This window comes from Haemaphysalis longicornis, unplaced genomic scaffold (genome assembly GCF_048455015.1).
Source record: "Haemaphysalis longicornis isolate Haplotype H1 unplaced genomic scaffold, Haemaphysalis longicornis Haplotype H1 scaffold_319, whole genome shotgun sequence".
Lineage (NCBI taxonomy): Eukaryota > Metazoa > Arthropoda > Arachnida > Ixodida > Ixodidae > Haemaphysalis > Haemaphysalis longicornis.
Window position 1 is genome coordinate 181,227 of NW_027526342.1, and position 27,736 is coordinate 208,962.

The window sequence follows — 27,736 nt, forward strand, 5'->3', positions numbered from 1 at the left end:
CGAGAGAGTGCAACGCAGAACGGACGACCGTCGACTGAGACCGCGTTCGCTATCGGAGAGCGGAGAGGAGGATAGTGGAGGAGAGACGCACCTGTGCCGCCGCCGCCGCCGCTGCCGCTGTTAAGCGAGAGCGTTCGCTATCGGAGAGAGGAGATGAGAGGGGAGAGACGGACGCCGCCGCCGGACAGACGCAGGAGTGACATAGCCCCGAGCAAGAGATGCGTTGCATCTAAAAACACTGTGACGTACACGCCCTTATCTTGTTTGTAACGTGGCCTCCGCGATTTGTTGCCGGCGGCGCGCCGTTGGTAGCCGATCGGCACCGTTGGTAGCGTCGTTGGTAGCCGCCGCCGGTAGCCGATCGCGGAGGCCACGTTTGTAATTTACTAGTTGAAAGGTTCACCATCAGGGGAGAAATTGGCTCTAGGCTATTGGACCCGACCAATAGGAGGCACCCTTCCCTTCTGGTCCGGTCTTTAAACGTGCACGGTCTGGCTTTCTCCGCTGCCCTTTTCAGCCATGCCGAAACGGAAGACGCCGAAACAGAAGATGCCGGAACGGATTAGCCCAGAGGTATTACGGGGCAATTCCACGTCTAAGTTCAATGTATAGAACTTGTTATGACAGATAAATAAAGAATTGAATTGAATTTAATTGAACTGTTACTGCCATTGTGGCCTCATAGCAATGACATTTTTGGATTTCCTGTCGTGCGTGCAGATCGCTCACGTCTTCACTTGAAATTATCAGCATTTATCTAAAAATTTATTGCGCCTATTTTATTCTTTTTAGTGCCTAAAACGCTGTTTTTGCCGCCTATTTTTGGCGCCTAAAACGTGCTTTTTTAGTGCCTAAAAATCCGGCCTCTAGACTCATTGACGAACCCTGTTGAAAAAATCACAATTTCACGAAAGGATGTCCGTGAGGTCACACAAGTTGGGGTCCATGAAATTCCACCGTGAGTTTTGTAGCTCTTCAGGGCGCAATTACGAATATTATCTTGTCTAGAAAGCAATTAAGACTAAGGAAGCCAAAGAAATAAACGCAAACGAGAACATGTAGCATTTTTCGGAACCACGCGCTATGCAGCTACAAGTCGTCAGGGCTGGTTATGGGTTCCTGCCACAGTTCTTTTAATGGGAAAGCATAATATGCTTATTTAATTTAAAAATCATGCGTTGTATATATCAAATAGCGGAAACATCTAAGTACAGCGTGCTGTCGACTGATTGAGAAAAAGACGGTGATAGAAACCCAAAGACTACTCTATAATTCCACCGCTTTTCATTTACGTGCCATAATTATTTCATAGTAAGACGTGTAAAGAATTTCGAATACCCCATCAGTAGTCAATACATGCAAGGTAGCAATATGGTTATAAAAAACGTCCGTACCTCCCATTTTGTGAGAACTGTCTAGAAATAGACCGTAAAGCAATCGGTTCCTAAGACAACTCTATCATTACGCCTTGAAGCAGTTTCATGCACTCTCTTTCAGCTCTGGTGTTTGTGGTTCGTAAATAGAGAGATCCTGTAGTTAAGGCCACACAAGTGAGAAAGCAGAAGAGTAAGAAAACGGCATATCGTGGAGATCCCTCCCATGTTTCGCTGTGCAAGTAGCACAAACACTATCATTTGCCTGGAAATGTCACCGCACGAATAATGCATGATGTAGAAGGAGATATGCGGGAAACTCCGCTGCATGAACAATACCAGAGGGAGCTACAGTAACAAAGCTGTCTGGGCCTGGGTAATTTCTTGACATCGTGTAACACAATGTAGCGACACACTTGACTCCGGGATCAGAGTTTTTGAGTTATTCACGCTGATTACTTAGACGTACGAACACACACGCCTAGATCTAACGTATGCCTCTGGGTTTTCGATAGATAACTATAGGCAAGCAACTACGTACACCAACGTGCATTACTTTATTGAAAGCCAAACGACTAAATTAGAAGTAGGTCGCGTCAGGGGTGGTGCCACAGGAGAAAAAGAACTAGACAAGAGGGTAGGTGGCGTCAGTGGCGATGCCGCACTGGTTGTTCTTGTCCCGAGACATGTAGATGTAGCCTTTGTCGCCCCAGCCTTCTCCCCAGCTGCAGTGGTGAGATATTGGAAGATGGTACAAGGCGTTTATAATAAGAACATATCGCTGAAAAGTCGCACAAGCAAACAGCAAAGAAGTGTCGACCTTTGACAAGGCTCATTGGCAGTATTCACGATTCATATATTTAGAGCAATAATGTTCTCACAAATAATCATTGACGCGTGCAGCCAAGGAGCACAGTAAAGCTATAATGCCAAACCGGTCGTATTAGGTTCCCCATTGTCTAAAAAAACTGCAGACACTAGAGTGAGCCAGTGACTACAGCAACAGCGCCAGTAAAAGAACACCAAATCCGAATTAGAGCACTTTATGCCTTACCTGTTCTTCACAAGCCAGTACTTCGTTTCGTTACGAACACCGTATCCCACGGCGAGAACACCGTGGTCAAGCCTGGTGCTGCTGCATTCCTTCTCGTCGTACACCCCTGCATTGCGGCAAACGCATTTGCAACGAGTTCGCATCACTGCTCTTTCCGGTGGTGCGTTCAGAGTAAGCAGCAGAATGACTTAAGAAATACATACGGGACAGATCGGTTCCTCGAGCGCCGTACAGGAGTATACTACGGAAATGATTTTTTTTGGCGATAGAAAACACCTTACAACTCTTTCCGCTAGCGCATCACACTTTCTGTTGGGTCAGACGGCGTGTTTTTGCGCACTAATATAACGAGCGTTCAACAGCACGAAGCTTCTTACGGCTAATATGTGCGCAGCAACGAGTCAACATCGAATTGTATCCCTGTTCAAAACCTTTTTGCACATTCACTGGAAGTACCATTTCTCATAAGCATACGACAATAACTTGTTGTTTCCAGTGTAAACGTTGGCTAAAGCTATGACAGCAAAAAGAGAAGTTAAGGAAATGATGTCACGTTCAAGCAACTGCATCATGAACACATTACTGCGTAAACAATTTTGAAACGTAAAACGTTAGTCATGGAGCTCTCAAAATGTTTTCAAGAAAAGCACCGCGCAATTAAATCGCAAGAAATTATATACTCAGATATACACCTACGTATATCTAACCGAAGGTGAAGTGTTACAATGTGAAATGTAGAAAAAGTTTTGTTGGAACTACAAGATATTTGTCAGGGACTGCTGCTAGGACTTAGCTGTGCGGTGTTCCTTCTGGACCGTTACCTTCTTTGTAAAACTGGAAAGATTTCCGGCTTGCGTCAATGGCGACAGAAACCGGTCCGACAGTTGCCACGGCTTTCTTGAGTTCCGCTTCGGAATACTGCCTGACGCGGACATAACCGGTCACAGTTGCACCGATGTCTTCTTTTTTGAACTTGCACTGGCCGTCCTGAAATGTCATCAGTTAGGCTTGCTCGTCAGGCTCGCACAATTTTCTACAGGCATTGTGGGCAAGAAACATGGCCTTAACCACCCTACTGAAACCATTCGTATATACGGAATTAGGCAATAAGCAATTCATGCTGAGTGTGGCGTTCCCAGGCGTACCTAAAACAGATATTATTTCCTAAAATAGCTGAATTAAATGATTTCGCTTAATTGAAACATACGATGCAGTCTTTACGTATTTGTGCTCAACGAAGGGCAAAATCATTGCCTGTATGCTTTCTGTATACTACGTATTTGCGGAATGCACACGGACCATGAATTGTCACGCCTCGCAGTTTAAAGAAAAATGGTGTGAACTCTTTGTGAGGTTATACATTATTGCATGAGCATGTGTTTTTTAAAGATATCTGCCTTTTGAGTGAGGCCTTGTGTTAGCCTGCGCAACAATTCCACATTTACATAAGTCTGTTCATGTATACAGAACGTTTCAAGAGAGCAGATGCCTAGTGTCTGTCATCGAGAGGAAAAACCCTGCCCCCTTTGCACTGGTTCCTGGCGTTCTTCTCTCCCGCCCGTAGGATCTGTCTAGACAAAGCCATTTTGTAAAGTACCGTAATTACTCGCGTAATGGTCGTCATACTCACAATCGATTTCCACAAAGGCACATCGAGTGCCCAAGGATAAAAAAAAAAACGCTGCCTGTGTTCGAAATCGAACCTGATCATTCGCGTTATCAAGCCGACATCTATTCGATTGTGCCATTGCGACGCGGTCGAAGTAATTTAGATTTTGGACTTTGACCTTGATTCACGTTGCATGTGAGAAAGCTTCGGGTTTCAACACTCCCTTATTAAAGAAAGGGCTTTAATTTTTCATTTAAATTCGAAAGCATGTAAAGCGTGTCTTGGCACACCCACATAAGTCAGTACAATAAAAGTTTCTCGGGACACTTAACTCTGCCTATGTACTTTCAAGGCAAATGCCTAGCGATACTTACAACTTCTTTAGCTGGCACATCGTATTTCCATCTCTTTCTTCCCTTTTGTTTCTGTGTCTTTTGACATGAATCACGTTAGTCGGCTTCTTTTCTACTACACCGTGTACGCATCTTTTTCTTGGCTTTTATTTCTCCGTCCTATACGGAGCGAATATCGTCGGCACACAGACTGGCCAGGCTGCAGCTTCCCTGGAATCAGAATTCTTCGCTTTGGTGTGCACCTGTTATACTCACGTGCAAGCAAGTTCAGGCGTCACGCGGCACGCAACATTCTACAACTTTTACGCTTCCAGTTCATAGTTTTGTGACTTTTCTAAAGCAGTGCCGTTATCTCCTCAATAGTTCGAACTTTGGCCAATCCCCAAGTGTGTTTGTGCCACGAAGAAAGGACAACAACAAGGACATCTTTCGTTCCACGCTGGCAACGTGAAGAGATAGCGCAGTTGGCAGAGGACCGCGGTGCTACTCTGCAGCCCAATGCAAACCCCTTCGGATCCCAGATGTGTTTTTTACGGCCATTTTCTTGACCTGACAACTACAACAACCACGCCGCCTTTCGGCAGAACGGGGCACTTAAGGCTTTCGCCCTAGTAAATAATAGGTTTAAGCAGTCGTTTGCACAAACGATTTTTCCCGTATTCTTTCAGTGTTGTGTCTATTACTGGTTCAGAGATAATGGCGCCAAATTTTGCCTGCGTATCAAATTTACATTTTAATCGGCCAGGCTCTTCCTCCTCACGTGTTTTCAATGAAAGCATCTGAGATATTTGTTTCTCTTTACCACTGCGGCGCTTTCAAGAGCTTTACCTACAGATACTCACAACGGCCAGGTAGGGGTAGCTCGTTTCAGTGTCGATGCCCCTATTCGACCTGATGTAGCTGAACGCATACTCCATGCTGCCTCCATTGCATCCGCTGTTTCCATAGTTACGCGAGCAGTCAACCAGGTTTTGTTCACTCAGGGAGACCAGCTTCCCTGTTTTTTTAAAGGTCTGCCCCTCGAGGGATCCAGTCTGGCATGAGAAAAAAAAAGGTAAAGGAATTGTGGAGTCTAACAAAGCCTCCGTTTCTATTTCTATATTTCTATTTTCTATCTCAACAAAACGTGTGTAATATAAATCTATTAAAAACATCTAGACCCAGCGTGATATGTATCAGCAAAGTTAAAACTCGAATTCGCGTCTTTCAGTGCTGATCTTGATACGAATTCTAAATTCAGGCCTCGCTTTTCGCGATCTTGTGAAACAGAAATTTTCACTGGAAATAACTTCGTCAACCTTTCGTTCTAGGTGGGTGATTAGATATTCTACTTTTTCGTTAAATTATGACAGACATGATATAATTGCAATGTTATCTTAAGATACACGTAACAGATTTGAAATAAATTAGAGCCCTGAAAGCACGTAGAAAATTCTAATCAGTTCATGACGTAAGACGTCGCGTACACACAGAAAACCACAACAACTTTCCGTAAGCTTGTGCCTAGCTGGCGTTAATTGCTACTGCCCTAGTGATTTGTGGCTTTTTTTTCTCGGCCAGGATGCCTCTCTTGTTGGTACTTCCAACTAAGTGAAAGCAACTGATATATTTCCTGCTATTAACCGAATGTGTGAAAATATGGAAACTATTTCATGTCTGGAATACGTAAGGTTTTTCTGCAATAGGTTTATAGATGGCTTGCGAAAGGGACTACGATTTCCGCACAAGTCAGATGCTATGTTTCAATTCAGTCATGCGGACCGCGCGCGCTCTCATACCCCCGCGCGGTACAGATCTCCCTGGCGGGTTGTCTCGTCAAGATGAGGTCCTGCTCAGACGTCTTCGCCTGGGAGTCTCCCTCACGCCAGCTGTGACGAGGTCCTGGCCTCCTCAATACCATGCCCCGTTCAACTCCACCTGCCCCTTTTGCCCCGCTCCAGTTGACCAGGCTACAGCAGAGCACCTGGTGTGGAGTTGCCCTGCTCTGCGAAGCCTACGCGCTGTGCACATCGCCACCTGCGGCCTGCGCCCCGGACGTCCGCCAGACTTCATGGCGTGGATACAAGGACCACATCATAGCCCCCTGCTCCGATTTCTTCGGGAATCCGGGGTGTATCTGTACATTTAATTTCCCCTTATGCTGAATAGCAAACTTCCGCAATAAAAAAAATATGTACCGCTCACACATGAGATACCTCAATCAAGCTTAAATGCCAATGTAGTGACACATGTCGCTTAAACTTGGGTCAGGGAATTTGTAAATAATCATTCACGATGTGTTACTGCTAATAGCCATAACTCATATTTTCTCGCAGTAACATCAAACATCCTGGAAGGATATATTTTCTGCTCCTTATTGTATTCAATGTACATTAAAGATGGAGCAGCGCATGTATCCTGTAATATCCGTGTCTTAAGATACGATTGAGTAATGCAGTATAGCCCACATCTGCTCAGGTCGCATTGCAACATGATAATAACCACGTGCCGGACTTGTGCAATGGCTCGCTTGTGACACCTAACCCAATACAAATGCAAATTCCCCTCTTTTCGCCGTCACCGCTGCCTCTTCATATTTCTACGAACTTGCTTGAAAGACTATAGTGCCCGAAACGGGACTAGAGTGCGCGCTTTCCCACTCCTATCTCTTCCTCTTCTCCCCCCCCTTTTTATTCCCTGAACCCCATTCCCCCAGTGCAGGGTAGCAAACCGGGCTCTACACCTGGTTGACCTCCCGGCCTTTCCGTTCTTTTTTCTTCTTCTTCTTCTTTATCAAATAACTAATTTTCAGGACGGAAAATGGAAACTGGTATGAATACTTCGGCGTCACTCTAAGCCATTGTTTAACATGGCACCGCATATCCACCACAACATCACCGGCAGAGAACTTTTGGTTTCTTCAAAGGACATCAACGTTATGCGGCCCCGGATGTAGAACCACTGGCCTACAAACCAGTAATTCGTATTCCACTTGAATACGCTTCGCCTATGTGAAGCCCTCGTCAAGCATATTGCCACGAACCATGTTCTGGGTTTTTTTGTTTATGTTTTGTTTTTGCCGACCGGCTGCGCCGGGCTATGTTATCTCTGATATCCGAAGGCCAAGTGAAGCGCATGTTCTATTCCTTATTCCGCACGTGTTGTCTCCTTTGATAGAGTGAGTGTCGCGAACTAACGTCACCAGCCTAGAATAATCTTTTATGATCGACAGTGTTCTGGATGCAATTCGACTTTTCGAGAAGCCCTCGCGCCGAGAGACACATGACCGCAGAGCAGACGCCGCGGCATTCGACTCGCGGACGCTCGCCTGGGCACGTTACTTTGTTGACTTCGCCGCCTGTGTATTCTTTGAGTTGTTAGGGGAGCACAGTTCGTTCCAATAAACGTGTTTTCCTTGAAGACAACTGCGTCGTCTTTGGCTTCGTGACACTATAAAACCGCCGCACTTGAATCTGTCTGGAATTAGGCAGCTTTATTTATTTATTCGGTAAGCGCATAATCCCTAAACAGGAATCTAGGCTTGTAAGCTTGAAATTCGTTGCCAAATTGTTGGCGTAGTGTGTTCCACAAATTCTATCCCAGTTCACTCAGCCTCCCACCCTATATTTTGTCTCCTGCCTCCATATCTCGCCGTACCGTTCAATCTTTTCATGTCTCCTGGCCACCTGCTGACACCATGATATTTGTCGCCCCATTCTTCTGTTCCGCAGCATCTTAGCGGGATGGCCCTTCCGTGGAGCTTGCCGCCATTATGCGCCAGCTGTCACGGGTTTCTCTTCCGTTGAACCCTTAACCCTGATTTTTAATGACGATAGTCTTTAAAAATCAAAGACGATAGTCTTTCTTGGGCTACTTAAACCCAGAAATTTTGGTCTGTCTGTATGCCTGTCTGTCAGTACGTTAAAATGTCTGTGACTCGATTCAGCCACACTTTTTTTTTCTTTATTGCCTTCTTTGACAGGATGACAAAACAACGACACACGTAACTGATAATCTGTACACTCAATACTCAATACAAACACTAGAACTGCAGCCCTTCTTGGGCAAGCGGGGTGATTTCAGTACTCTTTCATTACCAACAATGCTTCAATTGTGGGTAGCCACTCTGGTTTAGAGGACTGAAGTTTTTGTATCTGTACAAAAGAACCTATTGACTCTTTGAAGTAGTGTCTGATGAGCCTGGCATCTGGGTCGGAGTAGCGTACCGCCACCCTGTTTCTCCAGATGCTATGTAGTCCATACAGCATAATTGTAACACACCGTCCTCATTCTCAACATTAAAAAAACTTATACCGTAAGCATGGACAGGCAAGTCTTTTTTGAGTGTTCGCTGTAGGATGTCCCAAAAGAACACCGCTCCCCAACAGTCCAAGAACACGTGCTCAATTGTTTCTGGCTTTCGACACAGAAAACAGTGCACACCCCATGGCACAAACCATCCCTTTTCCTCCATCCAGGTCTTTACTTCCAGTGGTCCAGTATGGAGTTTAAAAAAGAAAGATTTCACTCCATCTGGGACCGTCATTCTTTTCACTCGCTTAAGTACATCTCTCTCAGGCCTTAGATTACACTTGCTGCGGTATATTGGCACTGGCAATACACTCTCGACGATATCTTTGTACAGTTTCTTCCGACTTACCCCGCTTAAGTACTCTAAAGAAAAACACACAGAAAGAAAACGGTATGACCACACCACCTCCTTAAAAAATGCACGTACAGTTCCCCTCATGTACTCAGAGCTCACAACAAATTCAGGCAAAAGTCTTCCAAGTCGCAGCTGACAAACCGTCCTAAGAAACGCGTCTTCAACTTCACGAAGAAACAGAAATCTATTGACCACTTGCCTTAAAAATAGGTGCGATAAACCAAGTCCGCCTTCACGCACTTTCAAAAAGAGGTTCGTTCTGTTCGTTCTTTCCCATGATGAACTCCAGATAAACACGGCGAACACACGATGAAGTTTCTGAACATTAGCCCTTGAACAATGCAAAACTTGCATTACATACCACAGCTTGCCACAAAATTGCAAACTGTGGCTCTCGCAAACATTGATAAACCCCACCCTTTCCACTTCTCTGTCTTTTCTCGAAGTTCCTTGAGTTGCTTGGTCCAGTAAGGGTCACTGTCTTGATAACTGTCTAGTGGCACCCCCAGGTGCTTAACAGGACTCGTGACCCACTGGATGTTGGCGAAAACGCTTGGCGTGGACTGCCATTCGCCATGCCAAAAGCCTAAGCATTTAGACCAGTTTACTGCACTACCGCTAGCTAAGCAAAAGTGTTTCACGGCTTTTACTACCTCGAGAATGCTTTCTTTAGTAGTGCAGAATACTGCAATGTCATCTGCGTACGCTAGTAGTCGAACTTCCGTCATTTGCAACCGAAAACCTTGAATGTTACTGCTTTTAATGACACTTAAGCAAAACGTCTCAATATATATGCAGAAAAGGAGTGGCGATATCGGGCATCCTTGCCTCACCGATCGCTGCACCTGAACTCTTTTTCCAACTGCCTTATTAACTATAAGACGGGTTGTACATTTACTGTACGCCATACGCACTCCATTTCGAATAACTTTGCCGACATTAATGTACTCTAAAATTTGAAATAAGATATCGTGCGGCACACGATCGAAAGCCTTCTCCAAGTCAATCTGGAGCATTGCGACTCCAGATTGTGTGGCATCACAACACTCCAGAATACAACGCGCCTTATGCACATTCGGGAATATAGTCCGCCCTCTGATACCACAAGTCTGGTGTGAACCTACAATATCTTGCATTACTGTTTGGAGCCTACTAGCTAATACTTTCATTAAAATTTTATAGTCTACATTTGTTAAGCATATAGGCCGATAAAATTTCAGATCTCTGAGTTTGTCGGCATCATCCGTTTTGGTGATCAGTACAGTGTGTGACGTAGAGAAGGATGGGGGTAGTACGTCGAGATCGTATGCCTCATTAAAAATCATTTGCAACACCGGCGCAATTTCATTCTTAAATTTCTTATAAAAAGCAGCCGTTAAGCCATCCGGTCCAGGGGATTTCCCAAGATTTAGATTCTCTATAGCTTTTACGACTTCATCAAGAGAAATGGGGATTTCCAAGTATTCTTTTGTTTCTTCATCTAATCTGGGCATTAACGTCAGAAAATCTCGCTTAAATATTTCATAATTAACTTCATGTTTTGCGAAGAGCCCACTATAGTACTGAAAAAAGACAGTTTCTATAATGTTTGTATCACGAGTAATTGTTCCATTATTTCCTATTTCCACGATGTCATTGCGCCGCGCATGCCATTTTTCAAGGCCTAAGGCTCGTTTGGACGGCATCTCGCCCGCAGTGATCTTTTCAGCCCTTGCCCTTACAAGCGCGCCACGGTAACGCTCTGTGTCTACGCTTCAAGTTTTTGATTTACTGTTCGTATGTCATTTTTGTACTCGCCAGGTTTCATGCATTCTTCGGCTAACAAGGCTTCTAAGTTTGCCCGCAATAAGGCTTCTTGCTTTGTCGCCTCATGTTTTAGTAGGCTCGATCTTTCAATTGCTTTGATTTTTACACTCTGTTTGAAGAGTTCCCATCCTTCACAATGGCAGCTGCCCTCATTTTTCAAACTTTCTAGCAACGTAAGCGTATTAGCTACGAACACGTGATCTTCTAAAAGCTTCCCATTTAGTTTCCACCCTTCCCAACTAAAGGCATTCTTATTTTTTGTTTTCCTGCCAATGCAAAACAAAACCAAGCAGTGATCACTGAAAGTCACCGGACAAACTTCGTATTCTCGACAATCTGGAATCCATTCTAAGGATGGATACGCTCTGTCCAGTCTAGCATGGCTAGTACCTTGGAAGTGTGTAAAGAACACGGGCTCATTGTTAAAAGTCGCTCCAACATCTTCTAGACCACTTTCATTAATTACATCACTCAAAATAACTGTACTTGCATCCCGAAACGGCGTTGCGCTCGTTTTATCGCGCGAAGAACAAACACAGTTGAAGTCTCCAATAACACTAGAAAACGATCCGATTTGCAATAGTTTCCCACCGATTGGAAATCTTCCTTTCGCGCTTGAACTTTAGTTGACGCATATAAACATATAACTCTCCATTCCAGATTTGACAGTGTGAAACCTGGGGAGGGCGAATCATGAGTGTATAAGTGCATTCTCGGCGTCTTGGCGTCTTTGGCAGTGGAGATGAAACCGTTGCGCGATAGAGGTAGTATAAAGCTTTGCTGTAAAAGTCGTGTGTCTTTGAATAGCGAAGCGTTCTAGCGCGAGGCGTAAACGAGTGACCCGGTGTTCTTTTTAGTACGCGTTATGAAGCGTTCCAGCGCGAGGAAACGAGTGTCTCGATTTTTAAAGAAGATGGTCTTTCTTGGGCTACTTAAACCCATAAATTTTGGTATGTCTGTATGTCTGTCTGTCTGTCCGTCTGTCTATCTGTGACTCGATTCAGCCACCCGGCCAACGTAAAACAATGCCTGCGCAATAGTCTTATATAGTCACAACTAAATGTGCCCGTCTAAGTCCAGTGTAATGTTCATACTTGTCAATATTGTTGAAGAACAACAAAACATTATGCATATATAAGAAAACAAATTAATACAGAAGTGATATTTGCAGCGTTCCTTTATAAAAAATTCCGCGCATTTCCCCGAGCGGAAGAATGTGAAAGTGCGAATGCAGGAGTTGAATTTGTGGGGTTCGGTAATGTTCGCGAAAGAGAGATCACACACACACACACACAACTACAAAGAAAGAAAGATGCATTTATTCACAGACACCTATTTGTGTTGTCGTTGTACTTGATTGCTAGAGCGAATCTCAGCTTTAAAATTTCGTGTCACTACTCCTTTAAGCGGGTGCATTAGCCCTTCTCACGCCCGATTCCTGGCCAATCCCCCACGTTGGTATGTGCCATGTCAGCGGCCAGGCAGCGCGCGCCCATCTCCCCCCGTTGCCAAGGAAGACGAGGAGATTCCTGGCCAATCCCCCACGTGGGTATGTGCCATGTCAGCGGCCAGGCAGCGCGCGCCCATCTCCCCCAGTTGCCAAGGAAGACGAGGAGCGCGCGCACCCGCAGCTGTTGCTATGTGGACAGACGGCGGTCACCGGAATTCAGGGTCGCTTATAAAGTGCATTCGCACTTAAAAATCGCGCATGTTTGTTTTTGGCGAGAATAAATCCTTCATCAACTGAAGAAAAAAATATCACTCCGCCGTCGCCTGCTGTCGCCCGCGCCATATAGATTCTGGCGGCATTTCATGAAATCAAGTGGCAACAGTTACAAAAGGTTCCACTAGATAGGTTCCACGTTCTGCTTGGAACGCACGTGGACTAGGGAAACGCCGCTCTATAAACGTTGAAGTAGGGTGCCTCGATTCACGCCCGTCTTCGCCGCACGGCAGCGTTGGCATCGAGACACCCGGTTTGGAGCAGTGGAACGCGGGAAATTTAAAATGATTTAAGCAAACCTTTGGCGTCTTTACCTTGCGTGGAGCGCGACGCAAGAGGAACAACATGAGAGGTGAGTGGTAAAGCGAAGGGAGGCATTTACTTGGCAAAAGTCGATAAAGACTATCGTCCTTTGACGACATTTGCAACGAAAGGAGCAGATACGCGGCCAATTTTTTAACACGTCGGGCTTATGTATCACACTTATATTAGTTGAGTTTGCTTCCATTATTTGCTCATCAGCAAATAATACATGGTGCTATGTATTTTTCTTGTTTTTTTTTCACTGTGAGTCATTAATTCTGTTTTTAATTTTACCCTTCATGCATACGCATTTGATTTGTTGTAGCTGGTTTCCCCCGCATGTGTTTTGCACCGTCTAGGGACCTTTAAGGAAATAAAATCATGCGATGTGAAATTAAAATAAAAAGAACAAGTAGTCAGAATTTTCCTTTCTGTATCAGTTACGTACGCTCTCCTAAAATCATACAGAATTCTTAAAAATTAGCCCGCAGTAGTCCAGGTTCTTTCATAGGAATTTTATACAAAATTTGGCCACTCGTGGTCAAGTCAGTAGAATGCATCCAGACGAGATAAGAACTCGTATTGTAGGTGATTAAAAAAAGCTTGTATAAAGAAAGGTCATTGCCCCTTACGACTGCTATTATGTTCATTGTCCCACGATAAAGAGGAAACGACACCAATATCATATTTAAAATAGTTAGAAGTAACGCGAACTTGATCAAAATAACTGAAAGGATATTGACGAAAAATAGCAAAATAGTTCAGTGCCGACCTCGATACTATTTCGATATATCGTTATGTTGCAAAGAGAGCACAATAGTACTTTTTAGCCACGCGGAGCGTTCTAGGCTATCATAATAGCCAGCATGTTTGCGTCCACCGCAGGTCGAATGCCTCTCCCAAGTTCCTCTAGCCTTTCCTGTTTTGCTGGGCCTTAGTCGATTCTTTACCTACATTATTTTTATTTCGTCCCTCCATCCAGTTAGCTTCTTTTACTTCTCATTCCATCTCTAGGTAGCCACTCTGTTATCCGAGTGTTCCACCCACCGACGGTCCGTTTTCGTCGTTACACGCAAAGCCCAAGTCCACCTATTCCCCCCAAATCGAGCTACGCTGTCTTCCAACTGGGTTGGTTATAGTGAAGTCGGGTTTTTGTTGAGAAAATAAACTGTCCGGGTAACAGCGGCAATGATGTCACATGTACGTGCTATAAGCTGCTATTTTTTTCGCCCCAAAACAAGGTATAATTCAAACAGGCGGACGGTTGCATCGTTTCCCAGCATGGCCCAGACGAAGGGTGCAGTGGATGACGTAGTGAAACCTTTTACATCAAGTGTGTCTTATGTGGTTTAAAAAATTCTTGCTTCGCTCTTTTTACATTTCCGCAACCAGTGGGAAACGTAAAGCCATAGGTCGGCGTACTCACTCGTGAGTACACTCATTTGTATTCATTTGTACTCACACTCACGAGTGAGTACGATGATGAGTGATCACACACCCAGAAAAAAACAGTGAGTACGATGACGAGTGAGTACAGGGGTAAGTCTACTACTCGTGAGTACATTACTCATGAGTACACTACTCATGAGTATGAGTACTCATGAGTACAGTATTCATGAGTATGAGTACTCACGAGTTTGAGTACTCATGAGTACACAGTACTCATGAGTACACAGCAGAGTACACAGCACTCATGAGTACAATACTGATGAATACTGTTTTTGCGAGTGCTTGCAATCTTGAGTATATGCACTCCTGAGTACAGTAGTGCAAAGAGTAGTGCAAACAAGAAAACGGACGACAAAAGCTGACACCCGAAGACACGCAGAAAAACGCAGTTTACGGCCACGGCTGCACCGTTAAGTCCCGAGCTCCCCTGAGCCCGACCCGGCCTGAGAACAAGAGGAGACGCGAGACGCAACGCGAGTGCTTACGTTCCGTTTCGCTTTCTCACATGTACTTGCCTTCGCGCAGTAAGCTGCCCAACGACAGTGCACCGCGTCACACGTTTTCTTCCTCTGTCCTGATTTATATGTAACCTGTGTTTTTCTAATCAATTAAACAATTTATTTTTTCTACTTAGTTTTTCATTCGAGCTACGACCTAGCAACAGTGCAGATGAGTTGATTATTCGTGAGTAATACAAATTGAGTACTCATGAGTACAGATTGAGTAGTACTCATGAGTGCAGAATGAGTAGTACTCATGAGCAGCAGTACTCATTGAGTACTCATGAGTACAGAGTGAGTACTCATGAGTACAGATTCAGTACTCATGAGTACAGATTGAGTACGAATACTCGTGAGGACAAATGAGTCTGAGTACAAGTGAGTACGATTACAAATGAGTATTTGATGGGTGAGTACGAGTGATTTTGTGAACAGACGAACTTTTTGAGTCTGAGTTTGATTGAGTACAGCGTGAATGAAAAAAATTGTGATTGAGTTTGAGTGAGTTCTTTCTGTTTTGCCGACCTATGCGTAAAGCAGACGATAAACAGTATAACGGCATGTAGTATCCGGGGTTTTCGCATCTGGGAGTTTCGGGGATTCTACCACCAGGGGGCTAACCCCGGGGTATATATATGACGTCATTGAATAAATTATTATTTTTTGGCTTGACTCTTTCAACGGGCGTTTGTCTCCTGCTTCGCCCTTCGGGGCCGTCGCCGACGCGACACCACAATGGCGCAGCCGACTCAAGAACCGTCCGAAATGTAAGCGCTCGACATTCCTGCAGTAACATGTAAGCCGCCGAAAAGGCCGCAAGTTTTATTTTCAAGTAGTGAGGGCTGAAACAGTTAGCCGAGAGCGATAGAGAGTTAGGCCTACGCAGACGACCGCACCGGCGAGGAAAGGGCGGCCAGCAGCATAGTGCCGAAATCGACGTGCATCGAGCGACACGCAGCAAATACGTCCAGCGACATGTAACCTTCAGGTGATACTGCAAGATATCGTCAACTGGCACCAAGTATTTTTCGCGCCAGGATTATATAAACTTCATAAAGGAAAGTAAAGCGGCACAACTTCGTTCATTATCGGGTCAAGATGGCTGACATAGCCGCGAAGCCGCAACCATTTTTGCCGGGCCCGGGGAGGCCGGCCATTTCATGGCGCGAGTGGCACCGCTCGTTCGAAACATACCTAATCGCAGCAGGCTGTGAAAAATTCACTCCGCGACGCAAAGCAGCGTTTTTGAAGACCTTTTTGGGAACGGAAGCTAACCGAATTGCACACATGATCGAGTCAGCCAGACCGGCGGGCGCAAGCACCGGCGACGACTACGGATATCTCGTTCAGGGCCTCGCGGCTCACTTTGACATTTCGACATCACAGCGGGCGAACCGCATACAGTTCCGAAGTTTATGTCAAACAGAAACGGAATCGGCGATCGACTTTGCGCGTCGTGTGCAATACGTGGGTCGACAATGCAACTTCGGCTCCGACGAAGCCACGTCACTCGTGGATCAACTCCTCGTGGGACTTGCGTCAGAACGCACCAGAGAACGTCTGCTTACAGAAGGCCCGGCACTCACGTTTGACAAAGCCATCCAAGTCATACAAAACGTAACTGAAGTCCAGGATCTGCTGCAACGATATCGAGCAGCCAGAGAAGAAATAGTTCAAGCGATCGACGGGACTCAGCGAGCTCGACCGCTTCGATTTCAACAGCGCCCCACCCGATTTTCACGTCGCGAGTTTCGCCCCACAATCTCAACAAACAGAAGTGCATCACCGTCACATTCGAGGCTTAGGTTCGCCCGGACCAGTGCTCGGCGTTCTCCAGCGTGCGGCCGCTGTGGCAGGATGTGGCACCCGCTTCGACAGTGCCCCGCTCTGGGGAAAACGTGTTTCCAGTGTGGTAAAATCGGCCACTTCAAGAATGCCTGCCGTACGCCGCGTTCTGCAACCGCGCATCCGTCGTCACCTGTGAAACGACACACCCGGCCACCGTTGCGAAACATCGAGACTCCACTCGACGACGATAAGGCAATAGTCGTCAACCACCTGGACCAACACGAAAATTCATCACGCCAGGGATTCTACTATGATGTCAAGAAGACCAGCTCCGATACTGGCAAAAGCCAGTCTGGAAGTGATCAACTGCGCGAAGTGGTTAAACAGCTCCGCCTTGAACTACAGGGTCATGTATCTGAGCTAGCAGAAAGCAGACGGAGGCAATCGCAGATGGGTGAAGAAATGCGGCTGCTAAAATCGCAACTAGCAGACCTTCGAAAGAAACTACGAGCGACCTGTCTGAACTTGGAGAGCACAAGTGAACCTCAAGAGGGTCAAGAGGAAGAAGCTAACAAGACCGCGGGAGACTCCGAGAAGGCCGACGAAGCTGACAAGCCCGGGGGAGACGCCGCGAAGGCCGACGAAGAGGGAAGGCCCACGATCTTGAAAGAAGCCAAGAAGGCCAACGAAGAGGATAAGCCCAAGATCAAGGACGTCGAGTATGACGACGAGTCCGCCGACAAGAAAAAAAGAAGAAAAAAGATAAAGGCGAAAGGAAACAGTGCAGTGTGTGAAGTGAAGCACAGTGCAAATACAGTGAGGTACATTTAAGTGAAGTGACAGTTAGTTTTGGACATGTGGATGATATTACCTTTGCTGTGTGGACTGTCAGTTGTTTGTATAGAGTATGTGAACGTCATTTGCTCGTTTTATTCTTTTCATTATAAGGGGGGAAGATGAACTGCAAAAAAGAAATTTAAGGGAAGGAGAATGTAGTATCCGGGGTTTTCGCATCTGGGAGTTTCGGGGATTCTACCACCAGGGGGCTAACCCCGGGGTATATATATGACGTCATTGAATAAATTATTCTCTTTTGGCTTGACTCTTTCAACGGGCGTTTGTCTCCTGCTTCGCCCTTCGGGGCCGTCGCCGACGCGACACCACACGGCATTATTATTTAAAACTGCTAGAAGAAATTCTGAAATTTCTGGCGGGGAATTCGACTTCAGTTCACTGCGCTATGTCTAACATAAGCAAGTGCACGCCTGTACGTCAGACATGGCGGAACAGCAAACTTACATTAGCAGTCGTTGGAGCGAATAAAACGAATGCTAAAGGGAACCAGTACATGTCACTAGGGATATGCTGGAAGTTCCGGGTTGTACCTATTCAAGAACGTAACCTGGCTTCACTGATGCTTAGATATCGGGCTTCCTTGTTCTCCTATAGAGTACTGAGTCATTTGGTTTTTGCCCTACAATCTGTTTTATGCCGCCCATCTCCAAGTGTAAGTGAACAAGATAACTTGCCTTTACGCCAGTTTGTCACGGCGGATCGTCGTCCTCCCCGTCCGTATTCTTTGTTCTCCGAATGCGATCCTGATCCCGCTCCACAAATATGTTGGAGCAGAGAAGGAGAAGGAGGAATAAACGTCCCTATGGAGCAGTTAGTCTTAAGCTGATTCCGGGACCCCTTGAGTCCGTCCCGCTTCTTGGGCTCTCTTCACCAGCTAGAGCTGGTCGTCAGGGTCCGAGCTGGACAGTGCTCTCTCCCAGTGTTCAGGGGAGGGGAAGGCCCGGGGGGGGGGGGGTAGTTGGGGTTCTTATCACAGCCCCACATAATATGGTAAATTTAGCGTGCCTAGAGCCTCGCAGTTGTGGCATTGAGAGAGTACCGGGTGGGGGCCAGATTGTGGGCTCCAGTTGAATGGGGATCAGGACGAGGAATGCAATCGTTGTTGGGAAATCATGAAACACAGTTTCCCACGTGCACAAGTAGAGGGAAGCCCCATTATTGAAACGAGAACCCGCGAAATGCGTGACGCATTAAGAAATCCGAGCTATTTCCGGCCCGCTTTTTGAGGACGAAAGGTGCGTAATTTTTTTGCGTGAGGGAGAAAAAACTAACAACGCTCATTCGAGCCCGGACATGTAAGCGCGGGCATGTAAGCACTTTTTTTTTTTGCAATGTTGCTTTATCTTTTTTAGGCCTTTTTCTACCGCTGCTTGGGCCCTCTGTTTTCGTGAGGGTGAGCCACGCGGTTTCGGAAACTTGGGAATTCATGTGGTTCGTTGATGCTCTCTGGTTTTTGTTCAGTGTCTTTTCATGGTTCAGGGAATGTTTGCGATCCCAAACTACGGCAGATAATACTTCCGCCACGTTCGCCACACTGATGACCGATAAATGGGCTCATTTGAACGGCCTATTCGGCGTCTGCATGCGTGTGTGGCTTGCCGGGGTTGAGAGATGGCTTACCGCTCCAATGAGAACGGGTATGTCTGAGTGCGTACTGTGACTGAGCGTGAAAACTGGACCTATGCACATGCGTAGAGTAACGCCAGAGCCGCGCGTGGAGTATTTCATCTTGACACCTAGGTAATTATGCAGCCTTTTTGGTTTTACTTTTTCTCAAAATTATTTCAAGTCGTAATTCACTTAGGCTGAATTATTATCACAGAAGAAAGAAGTGCATAACCGCGTGGCATTACAGATGTTAGGTTCAGTTTTCAGGAAACAGTTTCGGCGTACTCACAGTGCTGAAGGCCCAACAGGATCCACACTGACCCTGGTTCTTCACGGGCGTGACGGCGCCTTTACTGCGCCAGTCCACGGACGTCGGGAGGTCGGCGTCTTCTATGTTGGATGGCGGGAGATACGTCGATCCTTGCTGGCCTGAAGAGCTCCGCTTGTAGCCGTTGGTCATATTCACGAACTCGTGGTGAAGCTATAGACATAAGATGCGATACAAATCACTGAGCGAAAAATGTTTCCTCAGTCCACCGACCCAGATTCGTGTACCTGGCTCAAAGCCGTTGCTCTTGCCCTCTTTCACACTGAAGCTGACAAGTAGGGAATATGACACAAGTATACAAAGCTAGGTAATCTGAAGCGAATGGAATAAAGACACTCAGGCCTTCAGGTGGGCTGTTAAGGATGGTGAAGCATCGAGATTTCGGCGCACGTTAAAGATCCCCAGGTGGTCAAAATTAATCCGGAGCCCTCCACTACGGCGCGCCTCATCGCCTGCGTTACGTCGGCGCGTTAAAAGCTACAATCAATCAATAAAGATGCTGAACCATTCGAGAGCCACCAAGAAGGGGAGTGTAAACTACAGCGGATTTGAAAGAACGTTACTTTCAATGGTCGTGCGTTGTTTTTATTCTTGCCGCTCTTCATGTTTTAGAAGGCGTAGACTTGGGTCTTCGAACGTACAGCTCAAGCTTATTTATAAATTTCACTATTACGCCGCTAAGGGAGTTTTACCTTTAGTGTCGCGCCTTTTTGCCTTCTTGGCACCGACGCCGGAGACCACCCAGTTTTCGATAATCTGTCCTTTGTGTAACTGCTGAAGTTAGCTCCTCTGATCGTCTTGATTTGTGTTAATCCTTACAGAAGAAGGCCACCTCAAATAGTAACAAAAAAACTTTCAGCAGTCCTCCCGTCTAAGTTCTCAGCAATGTTTACACATATATTTTTTTATTGAGGCATCATTTATATGGTAACATAAAAACAATGGCCGCTACTCACCATGTCCCCGAATCTATTCATCCCAAGCATGTGAGAGACGAGGCCATTGGCATATTTTGTGTTGTGCTGCGCTATGAATAGGCTGTTCTCAGAGAAGATCTTGAACCTAAAGAGTTCTTCAACGGCGGACGAATAATTTCTGCCTGTATACAAAGAAAAGGTGAAGTTAATGCGACTTCTTCTGGATTGTAAATATCTCCACAATCGCGCGGGTTTATTTTTCTCAACCTCGCGTACGGAAACAAAACAGCCCTAACGAAAAGGCTCTGGAATTATCTTGCTTTATTAAATATTTCAGGTCACTTTTTACTATTTTTATAAGACAAAAGACAAGAAGCATAGGTTTTAGATTTGCGAGCAGCTTGTGCCTTTCACGAAGGAAAACGCGCGGTCATGCTCACTTCGCCTGGCTCACTGCTGGAATATTGGTATCGCTAAAAATACTCCAGTGTCCCAAAGCATGTGTGCCTGGGCGAAGGTAAATTTGGTAAATGTGATCTCGGTAGCGCGATGCATCGAAACAGGCATACAGAAACTGTGGTACGACCACCTAACAGGATGAGGCCGAATCTTTGCGCGAGTTGAAGTTATTGTGATTGAATACAATGATTAGTTGGTGTAAATGGAATAATAGATAGACTGCCTCACTTATTTTTTCTAGAAGTACTGAATTGATGGTAATTTCTCGACTCAAGTTGTCGGTGCATTAGAGTCATATTAGCCCACAGCCTGCCCCTCTCTTCAACGATGTGCCTATTTCTGCTTAAAGGAGCCATGAAGAGAAAACACAAGTTTGGTTCATTCGAAAGATTGCCTCGTTAGAACCATAACGACACCACTTATAACGCAAACTTCGCTCAAATAAGCTACATAATTAGGAAAAACGGGAATGGTCATGCGACCCACCAGCTCATTTCCCGCAACAGAACCTATGCCGTCACATGGGCTAAGCTCTGCGATTGGCGGAGGCCGGCAAAAGCAAACGCATGTTAGGCAGGGCTTACAGTTTGCATAGCGAGCTAAATGCCCGTGAAACATACTGCACATTCTTTTTATGACAAAGAACGGTGGAGTAAACGGTTGAAGTTCCGAACGAACACGCAAGCGTGTGCGCCAATGCGTACGAAACAACCGCCTGGCCGAGCTCGACATCTCGCCGTCGCGCAGACGAATTTTCGGGTTCGAGGCGCTCTGACCTTGGAGGAAAAATGCCGTAAACACCGCGCATTGACGCTCGTATCTTTCTGGTCGAAGCAGAGAGCTCGCGCGAACGGCTTTCCATACACGACACCGGCCAACTGGCATAAGCGATACTGCTACTGAAGTTGAACTATTATTAACCGTAATAAAAGTACGGCACATACGTACCAGTCTGTATTCGTCCGTGGCGACGGCGCTGACGAGGCAGCGGTGCCGACGGCAGGGCGTTCGTCTGTTGTGGCTATCGCGGAATGGTCGCTTTCCCGTCCACCGCGTATCCCACAACTCTTGCCGCTCGTGCACTTAGAAGCGTTGAGCGTTCAAGTGGTGTGAGGTTGTTAAATGCAAGCCGGAGCTCCTCGGCGAGAGTTTTGTTCTCCGGATCAGGCGATTCCATGACTAGGGCTGCGGGTGCACTAGGTTTTACTAGCATTTTTAAAATGGCCGCCGTCTCGGTCGACTCCCGCGTGTGGGTGCTATATGGAGTCGACATACTAAGTATCTGTTTCATGGACCGGCCCGTGTGACACCATTGCTCACGTCACCAAATGTGCAATTTTAGCGGGAGATTTAAAATTTTGGCTTAAATTGCCTTATTTCTCAGTGAATAAAGCATCATTTGCTTCCGGGAAAGCGCTTGGGGTACTATGAAACACCTAATCTTTCGAATAAAACAAACTTTTGTTTTCTCTTCATGGCTCCTTTAAGTTAGGGAGCGATGCCAAGCAAGTAGATGGGCTTTTAACGCCCGGTGAAGTTGCTATAGACATGATTTCGAAATAAAAATTGGGAAATCAAAATGTGTAATGTGTAAGTGGGGATTTGATTTGACTGACTGACTGATTGCTTGATTGATTGATTATTTGATTTCCTGTCCGATGAAATTATTGATTGATTGATTGGTGGCGTGATGATTGATTCATTCAGTTATTGAGTGATTGCCTAATTGACTGCTTGATTGATTGATTCATTCATTGATTCATTCATTGGTTGATTGATTCATTCTTCGATTGCTTCATTGATGATTGATAATTTGATTTGATCTTTCTTATCAATTTTCCTACTTCCCTGCTGCGTGGATGCGATAAGAAAATAGCAAACGCTAGGTTCACTCCTTGACTTCATCCGCGAAGCGAACATTTTCGTGTCCATCTAATCACCTTTCGTCATTAACTCATACCTCCATATATATTCCCTGTGGCAAAATAAATCGGGTGGCTGAGGCCCCTGTCAGGCCACGTCCGCCTTTACTCTCAGCCTCCCCTTGGTTTTCCCAAGAAATAAAAATCAAATACTCAAATACTCAAATAAAATAACCACTCATTAAAAAAAAACAAGTAGAAGGCGGCGCAAAGTTGCCGCAAGTATTTCTTGGGGTCCCTAAGCATGAAGGTCTCGGCCTGCCTTTCGTCTTAAGATGGCTTGCTGTCTCTGAGATGGTTATCGTCTCCCTACATTTGCAGCAACCAGGTATGTGGGCACTTTTTTGCCCTACGGAGGGGAGGACGATCGGACAGACAGACAGACAGACAGACAGACAGACAGACAGACAGACAGACAGACAGACAGACAGACAGACAGACAGACAGACAGACAGACAGACAGACAGACAGTCGGGAATTTTTTCGTGAAGCAAGCCGAAAAAATAAAACCGTTTTTAAAAGATTTTGCCATTACCGTATTTTGTCTTGAATGCCTCCCACTCCGATCGTAGAATTTCTTCTCCGTGCCCAGCACTAATGACCGTAATGGCTGCGAGCAGCACAAGCCAGTGAAGAGTCATGGTAACTTTTCCTAAAAAAACAGTGCGAGAAAACAGCGAAACTCGTTGAAAGAGGTGTTGTTCCGATCGTTTTATTATTCATGAAAGCATTTTTTTTCTAGTATAACTATTAAACCGTGGGCATATTGGACGTCAAAATACCACAAAAAAAATATACGTGGCAGATTTCAGTTTGACGACCGTATCTGCAGGCATCGAAGCATGTGAATGACAATACAAACAGTTCCTGAAGTTTGCTTAGATCTGCTGCGTGTTATAAATAAGTCATCTTGAAGGCTGCTACTTGGTTGGATAGTGATACTGTGTTGTTTATTGCTACCTTCTCGTTGTTTAAGCCTTTCCAACCTCTTCAATAGAGAGGCCTCTATTGTATGTTCTAAAAAGCACCGACGATTATTATACTCCCTAATGCGAAATTTGTGCGCAGGGCGAACTGCAGTCTTCTTGGTCTTGGCGCATATCTGCTGCGCCTCAGGAAGTGATCACGTGATCAGGGAACGCACGGTGAGGCGCGATACTCGGCCGTTATCTCGTAGCGCGTCGCTGCCGCCGAGCATGTTGTTGGAAGTTGTGTTTGAACATCCCGCGCAAATGTCACCCCGTTCGGGTGCCCCGAACGGAAGAGCGACTGGTGATTGTGTGAGGGGGGGGGGGAGCTCCACGGCGGCGACGCATAGCAAAAGTGTGAGGGGGAGGCAGTGAGAGAGATGAAGTCATAGCAGCGCGTGCCGCCCTCCTCCTCAAACCTTCGGCAGACGCTCCTGTCTATTTTCTTTCTTCCCTCGGTGCCTCGTTCGCTCGCTCTAAGGTTACGCGGTTATCGACGCCGCCAACGCCAAACCCCGCTACCGGGGGCCAAAGTGCTGCGCGCTAAAACAGCAGGAACAAATGATATTTTTCAGCAGGCACATTAGCTACCGTTCTACGTCGAATGGTGAAGCCTGCTGCCCTTTGTTTTACCGCAAGTTGAGATGCAGAATACACGTTAGTTCCGCGATGTTTCTCGATGTTTTGTGGCAATTATCTTCATAGGTTGTATTGCCACAGCTTAGCTTGTTCCTTTGCTTTGCAAATCACGTCTCTACTTTTTAGCACCTCATAGAACCATGCACTCTTGTATTTGCTCTAACTTGTACCCTTTCTGTATTGGCTCTTTAGAGGTCGAGTGCGACAATTGCAGGCAGATTTCTGCCAGCTCGAAAGCGTGCGTAAATTGCCTCAGGATACTCAAAAAACTGTTCTTACTGTGGAGTGATGTTGCTGAATTTGGAAACGATTGGATTGAAAAGCAAAGCAGTTATGTTGAAAAGTTTCGTACTTGCGCGCACTTTTTCGTTGTTGAAATGTAAGAAATAGCAGGCGGTAAAAAGCGCTTGTATCTTCATAGTACTCGTTATTAGCTCTTTGAATATGGAACTGGAAAGTGCGGCTCAACTTTCATTGCACACAGCAAGTGCACGCACGTCGCACATAGCTGGTTAACGCATATCTGAGTAGTGACAAAACATACGTGACTGATTTTGAATTTCACCCGAGCTTAAGAAGAAGATTGCCTGTACAGGTAATTGTCTAACATGGCCTGACAACAATCGAAGGGGATAACACGTCTTCCAAAATGCGTTGAAAACAAAGCATGACCCTCAACATGCCTGTTTTCTATGTCATTATTTCCTCCTGAATTGTTTGAAAAGCAACATGCCAATTTTCCTTTAGTCGGTGCTCGGTATAGTTGATGATCCAAGAATCTGACGAGCGGAAATTGAATTAAGACATAGAAAAGGCAATACAAAACACAGGCGCCAACGTACATGGTCCCGTACTTACATCCGAGTAGACGGCTTTCCACGGCCCACAGGCGTCTGAACCCCAAGGAGAGCTCTGGAGAGGCTTTTAAAGCACTATAGATCACCTGGGCAGCCGCTTATCTCACTTCCGCATTGCGTCACTGTGTGTGGTGGCATACATGCAACCTGTCTGCCAACAAGTCAAGCTGTTTCACTTTGGGAATCATCAGAGGATCGCCATTGTTTTCGGCAAGATCAGCGCGTATCTGCATCTCAAGGAACGTCGCTCAAGCTTTCAGGTCGTGTTTACAAGTGGATAGAGAAAAACACAGAGATGGTGCGAGCTATCGCCTCCTAAATCCGTACTCTCCGCAAGACTTATCTTATCTTAGCCTGTTTTGGTCCAAAAGCACTTGTGATCGCAACACCGTGGTTCGAGAATTCTAGAAATATCGGTTGTACACTTTTCTTGCTGCGCCTGCTGAATACATAATTTATTGTTTGTTTCGATAGGCAGAAACTATGCCGTTTACTTTATAGCAAAGAATATTTCAAGTTGAGTACGGTATTTATAAGTGCGGAATAAAAGAAGAGGTCAAGGGCTTAATTTTGCTCGATCTAAATGGTACAGCCGAAACCGTTATACTGTAATTTACACTATCTATGCGCTATTGTTTGAAACAGATCAGTAAGGCTAGGAACTGTGGTAGTTGCCAATCACGGCAATGAACACCCGTTCAAGACTGCATTTAATTGCGCAGATTTAATTGCGAAAATCGAGCACGGTAGCACAATTCATACGAACGCCTCTGATAATTAGTGCCAACCGTCCGTTTCGGGAAAAAAGGCTGATACACAGCAGTGGTGGTTCGATGGCAACTGCCGTACGTATACGAGCAGCCACTGCGTGTGATTTTGTAGGTAGTTGAACTAGACATTCTATATGGTTGTCGGCTTCAGTTCTGCTTACCAAGTTCATTCGTATCCGCAAGTGTCCTCGAGTGCTGTAATATTTATTGCCGCTTTTTGCACAGCGCTATTTGCGACACCGTCAATTGTGCACGGCGAAGCGGTATTGCAGCGGCTTCACTAAGCGTTTTTCTGTAGAAGAGCCAGAGAAGACCACGTAAACACCAAATAAACATATCTGGAAACATCCGCATAGCGAAAATAACACGCTGTTTGTCTACGGCTATCTCGGACTACCGCGCAAAGGTATATAATATCGCACCAACTTTTCCCTCAAGGTCAGGGTTGGATTTGGGATATTTCAAATGTCTCGCTCGTGCCGCAGCCCGCACACGGACAGGCAGGTTACACGGGCGGCAATCGCTTGGCCACATCTTCGTCACTCGACTCGAACTGCCTGTCGACAAGCTTGTTTTCGTTGGGCGCGATGGCTTCGGCGAGTTTCTTCTTCGGCACTTCAGGCGACGATCCTATTGACTTACCTTATCTCACACGTAGGCACACGGACGTAAATGCGCAGGAGGTAACGAGATTCAGCTTCCTTGTGGCTACGAGTTCAGCATTTCCTGTGCGCGCCCAGCGCCGTCTACTGGTTCGCTCGTAACGCTCCTTTTGTTCGTTTTCTTATTGATTTTTTTCCTTCCTTTAGGAGTCCGGTATTCTTTTATTTTACGCTATTCCTTTTATTCGGCATTGCATACAAAGCTCCACTGTTTGGCCTCGGTAGCGCAGGAGTAGAATCCTGGGTTTGTGAATGAACGCCCCGGGCTTGAGCCCGAGATGCGAGTAATTTTTCCAAGAACGGTACTTTTTTATTGTGCGATGTTCTGCTATCTCAATTCTGCGCATTCTTTAATAAATACAACTGGTTCGGTATCTCTATGGTCGGTTTAGACGTGAGGAGCGGCATATCTCCAGAATTAATTAACCTTTTGTATCGAGCAGGAGGCGCTGGGATTGTACCAATCTTGAAACGGAATATCGCCGCAAGGCACAGTGGCAGCGTTTGTAGGTGACGCGGTGCGCAGACATCCAGTCCAACGCTTTGCTGGGGAAGAACGAGCCGGCGTGTCATCGTCGGTAAGGCATCGGCTTCAGCACCAAGACCCCATTCCATGTCGGCACCAGGGGCGCATTATTTAGACGAGAGCCTTTATTGGGCAAATTAAACGCGAAATTTTCGGTAGGGCTGTCTGTCTCTCCCTCGATTCAGCCTTCCGGCTTAAAGTTGAAACAATTCATCCAAAAGAAGTTTACGTGGATCAAACACTTCCAAACAACTACAACTGCTGGCGCAAGGCATACATGCCCCCATTAATTGGAGCAAAGGAAACGAAACCACAGGCACATTTGATGCAGTATATAACTGTCGAACCAGTAGTTCCCGCATTCGTTTAGCTAGTAATACATGTGGGGTGCTTACTAAGACAGCAAGTGAAAAAAAAAAAAAAAAAACAGCCCGCGTACTTGCTCGTTTCCCGACAAATTTCGTCTACAGGCGATAGCCTTCTACAGCCCCTACTCCTTTGTTGCCTCTCTTCTGTCCCTCTGCCCGACTCTCCCTACTTGCCCTACTCTCTGCCCTACTCTCTGATGTTGCCCTACTCTCTGGGTCCTCCCATAATGAACACAATTACGGCTTGCTAAGTT

At 45.9% G+C, this 27,736-nt stretch overlaps 1 protein-coding gene across 3 annotated transcripts; it reads right to left on the reverse strand.

The window, feature by feature from the left end:
- Positions 1-1,907: 1,907 nt before the first annotated feature.
- Positions 1,908-25,385, reverse strand: LOC144177823 (procathepsin L-like). Of its 3 annotated transcripts, none has more exons than XM_077705404.1 (8): positions 25,158-25,385; positions 23,228-23,344; positions 20,351-20,493; positions 19,356-19,547; positions 5,232-5,423; positions 3,249-3,414; positions 2,428-2,533; positions 1,908-2,098 (listed from the first exon to the last, which is right to left on the reverse strand). In XM_077705404.1, exons 2-8 carry the CDS (start codon positions 23,331-23,333, stop codon positions 1,999-2,001), a joined length of 1,005 nt encoding a protein of 334 aa, XP_077561530.1. In that variant the 5' UTR covers positions 23,334-23,344; positions 25,158-25,385; the 3' UTR covers positions 1,908-1,998. The 3 variants fall into 3 exon arrangements, with proteins under 3 accessions (XP_077561530.1, XP_077561531.1, XP_077561532.1); XM_077705405.1 differs by having other exon boundaries at positions 25,142-25,202; XM_077705406.1 differs by lacking the exons at positions 20,351-20,493; positions 25,158-25,385.
- Positions 25,386-27,736: the final 2,351 nt, after the last annotated feature.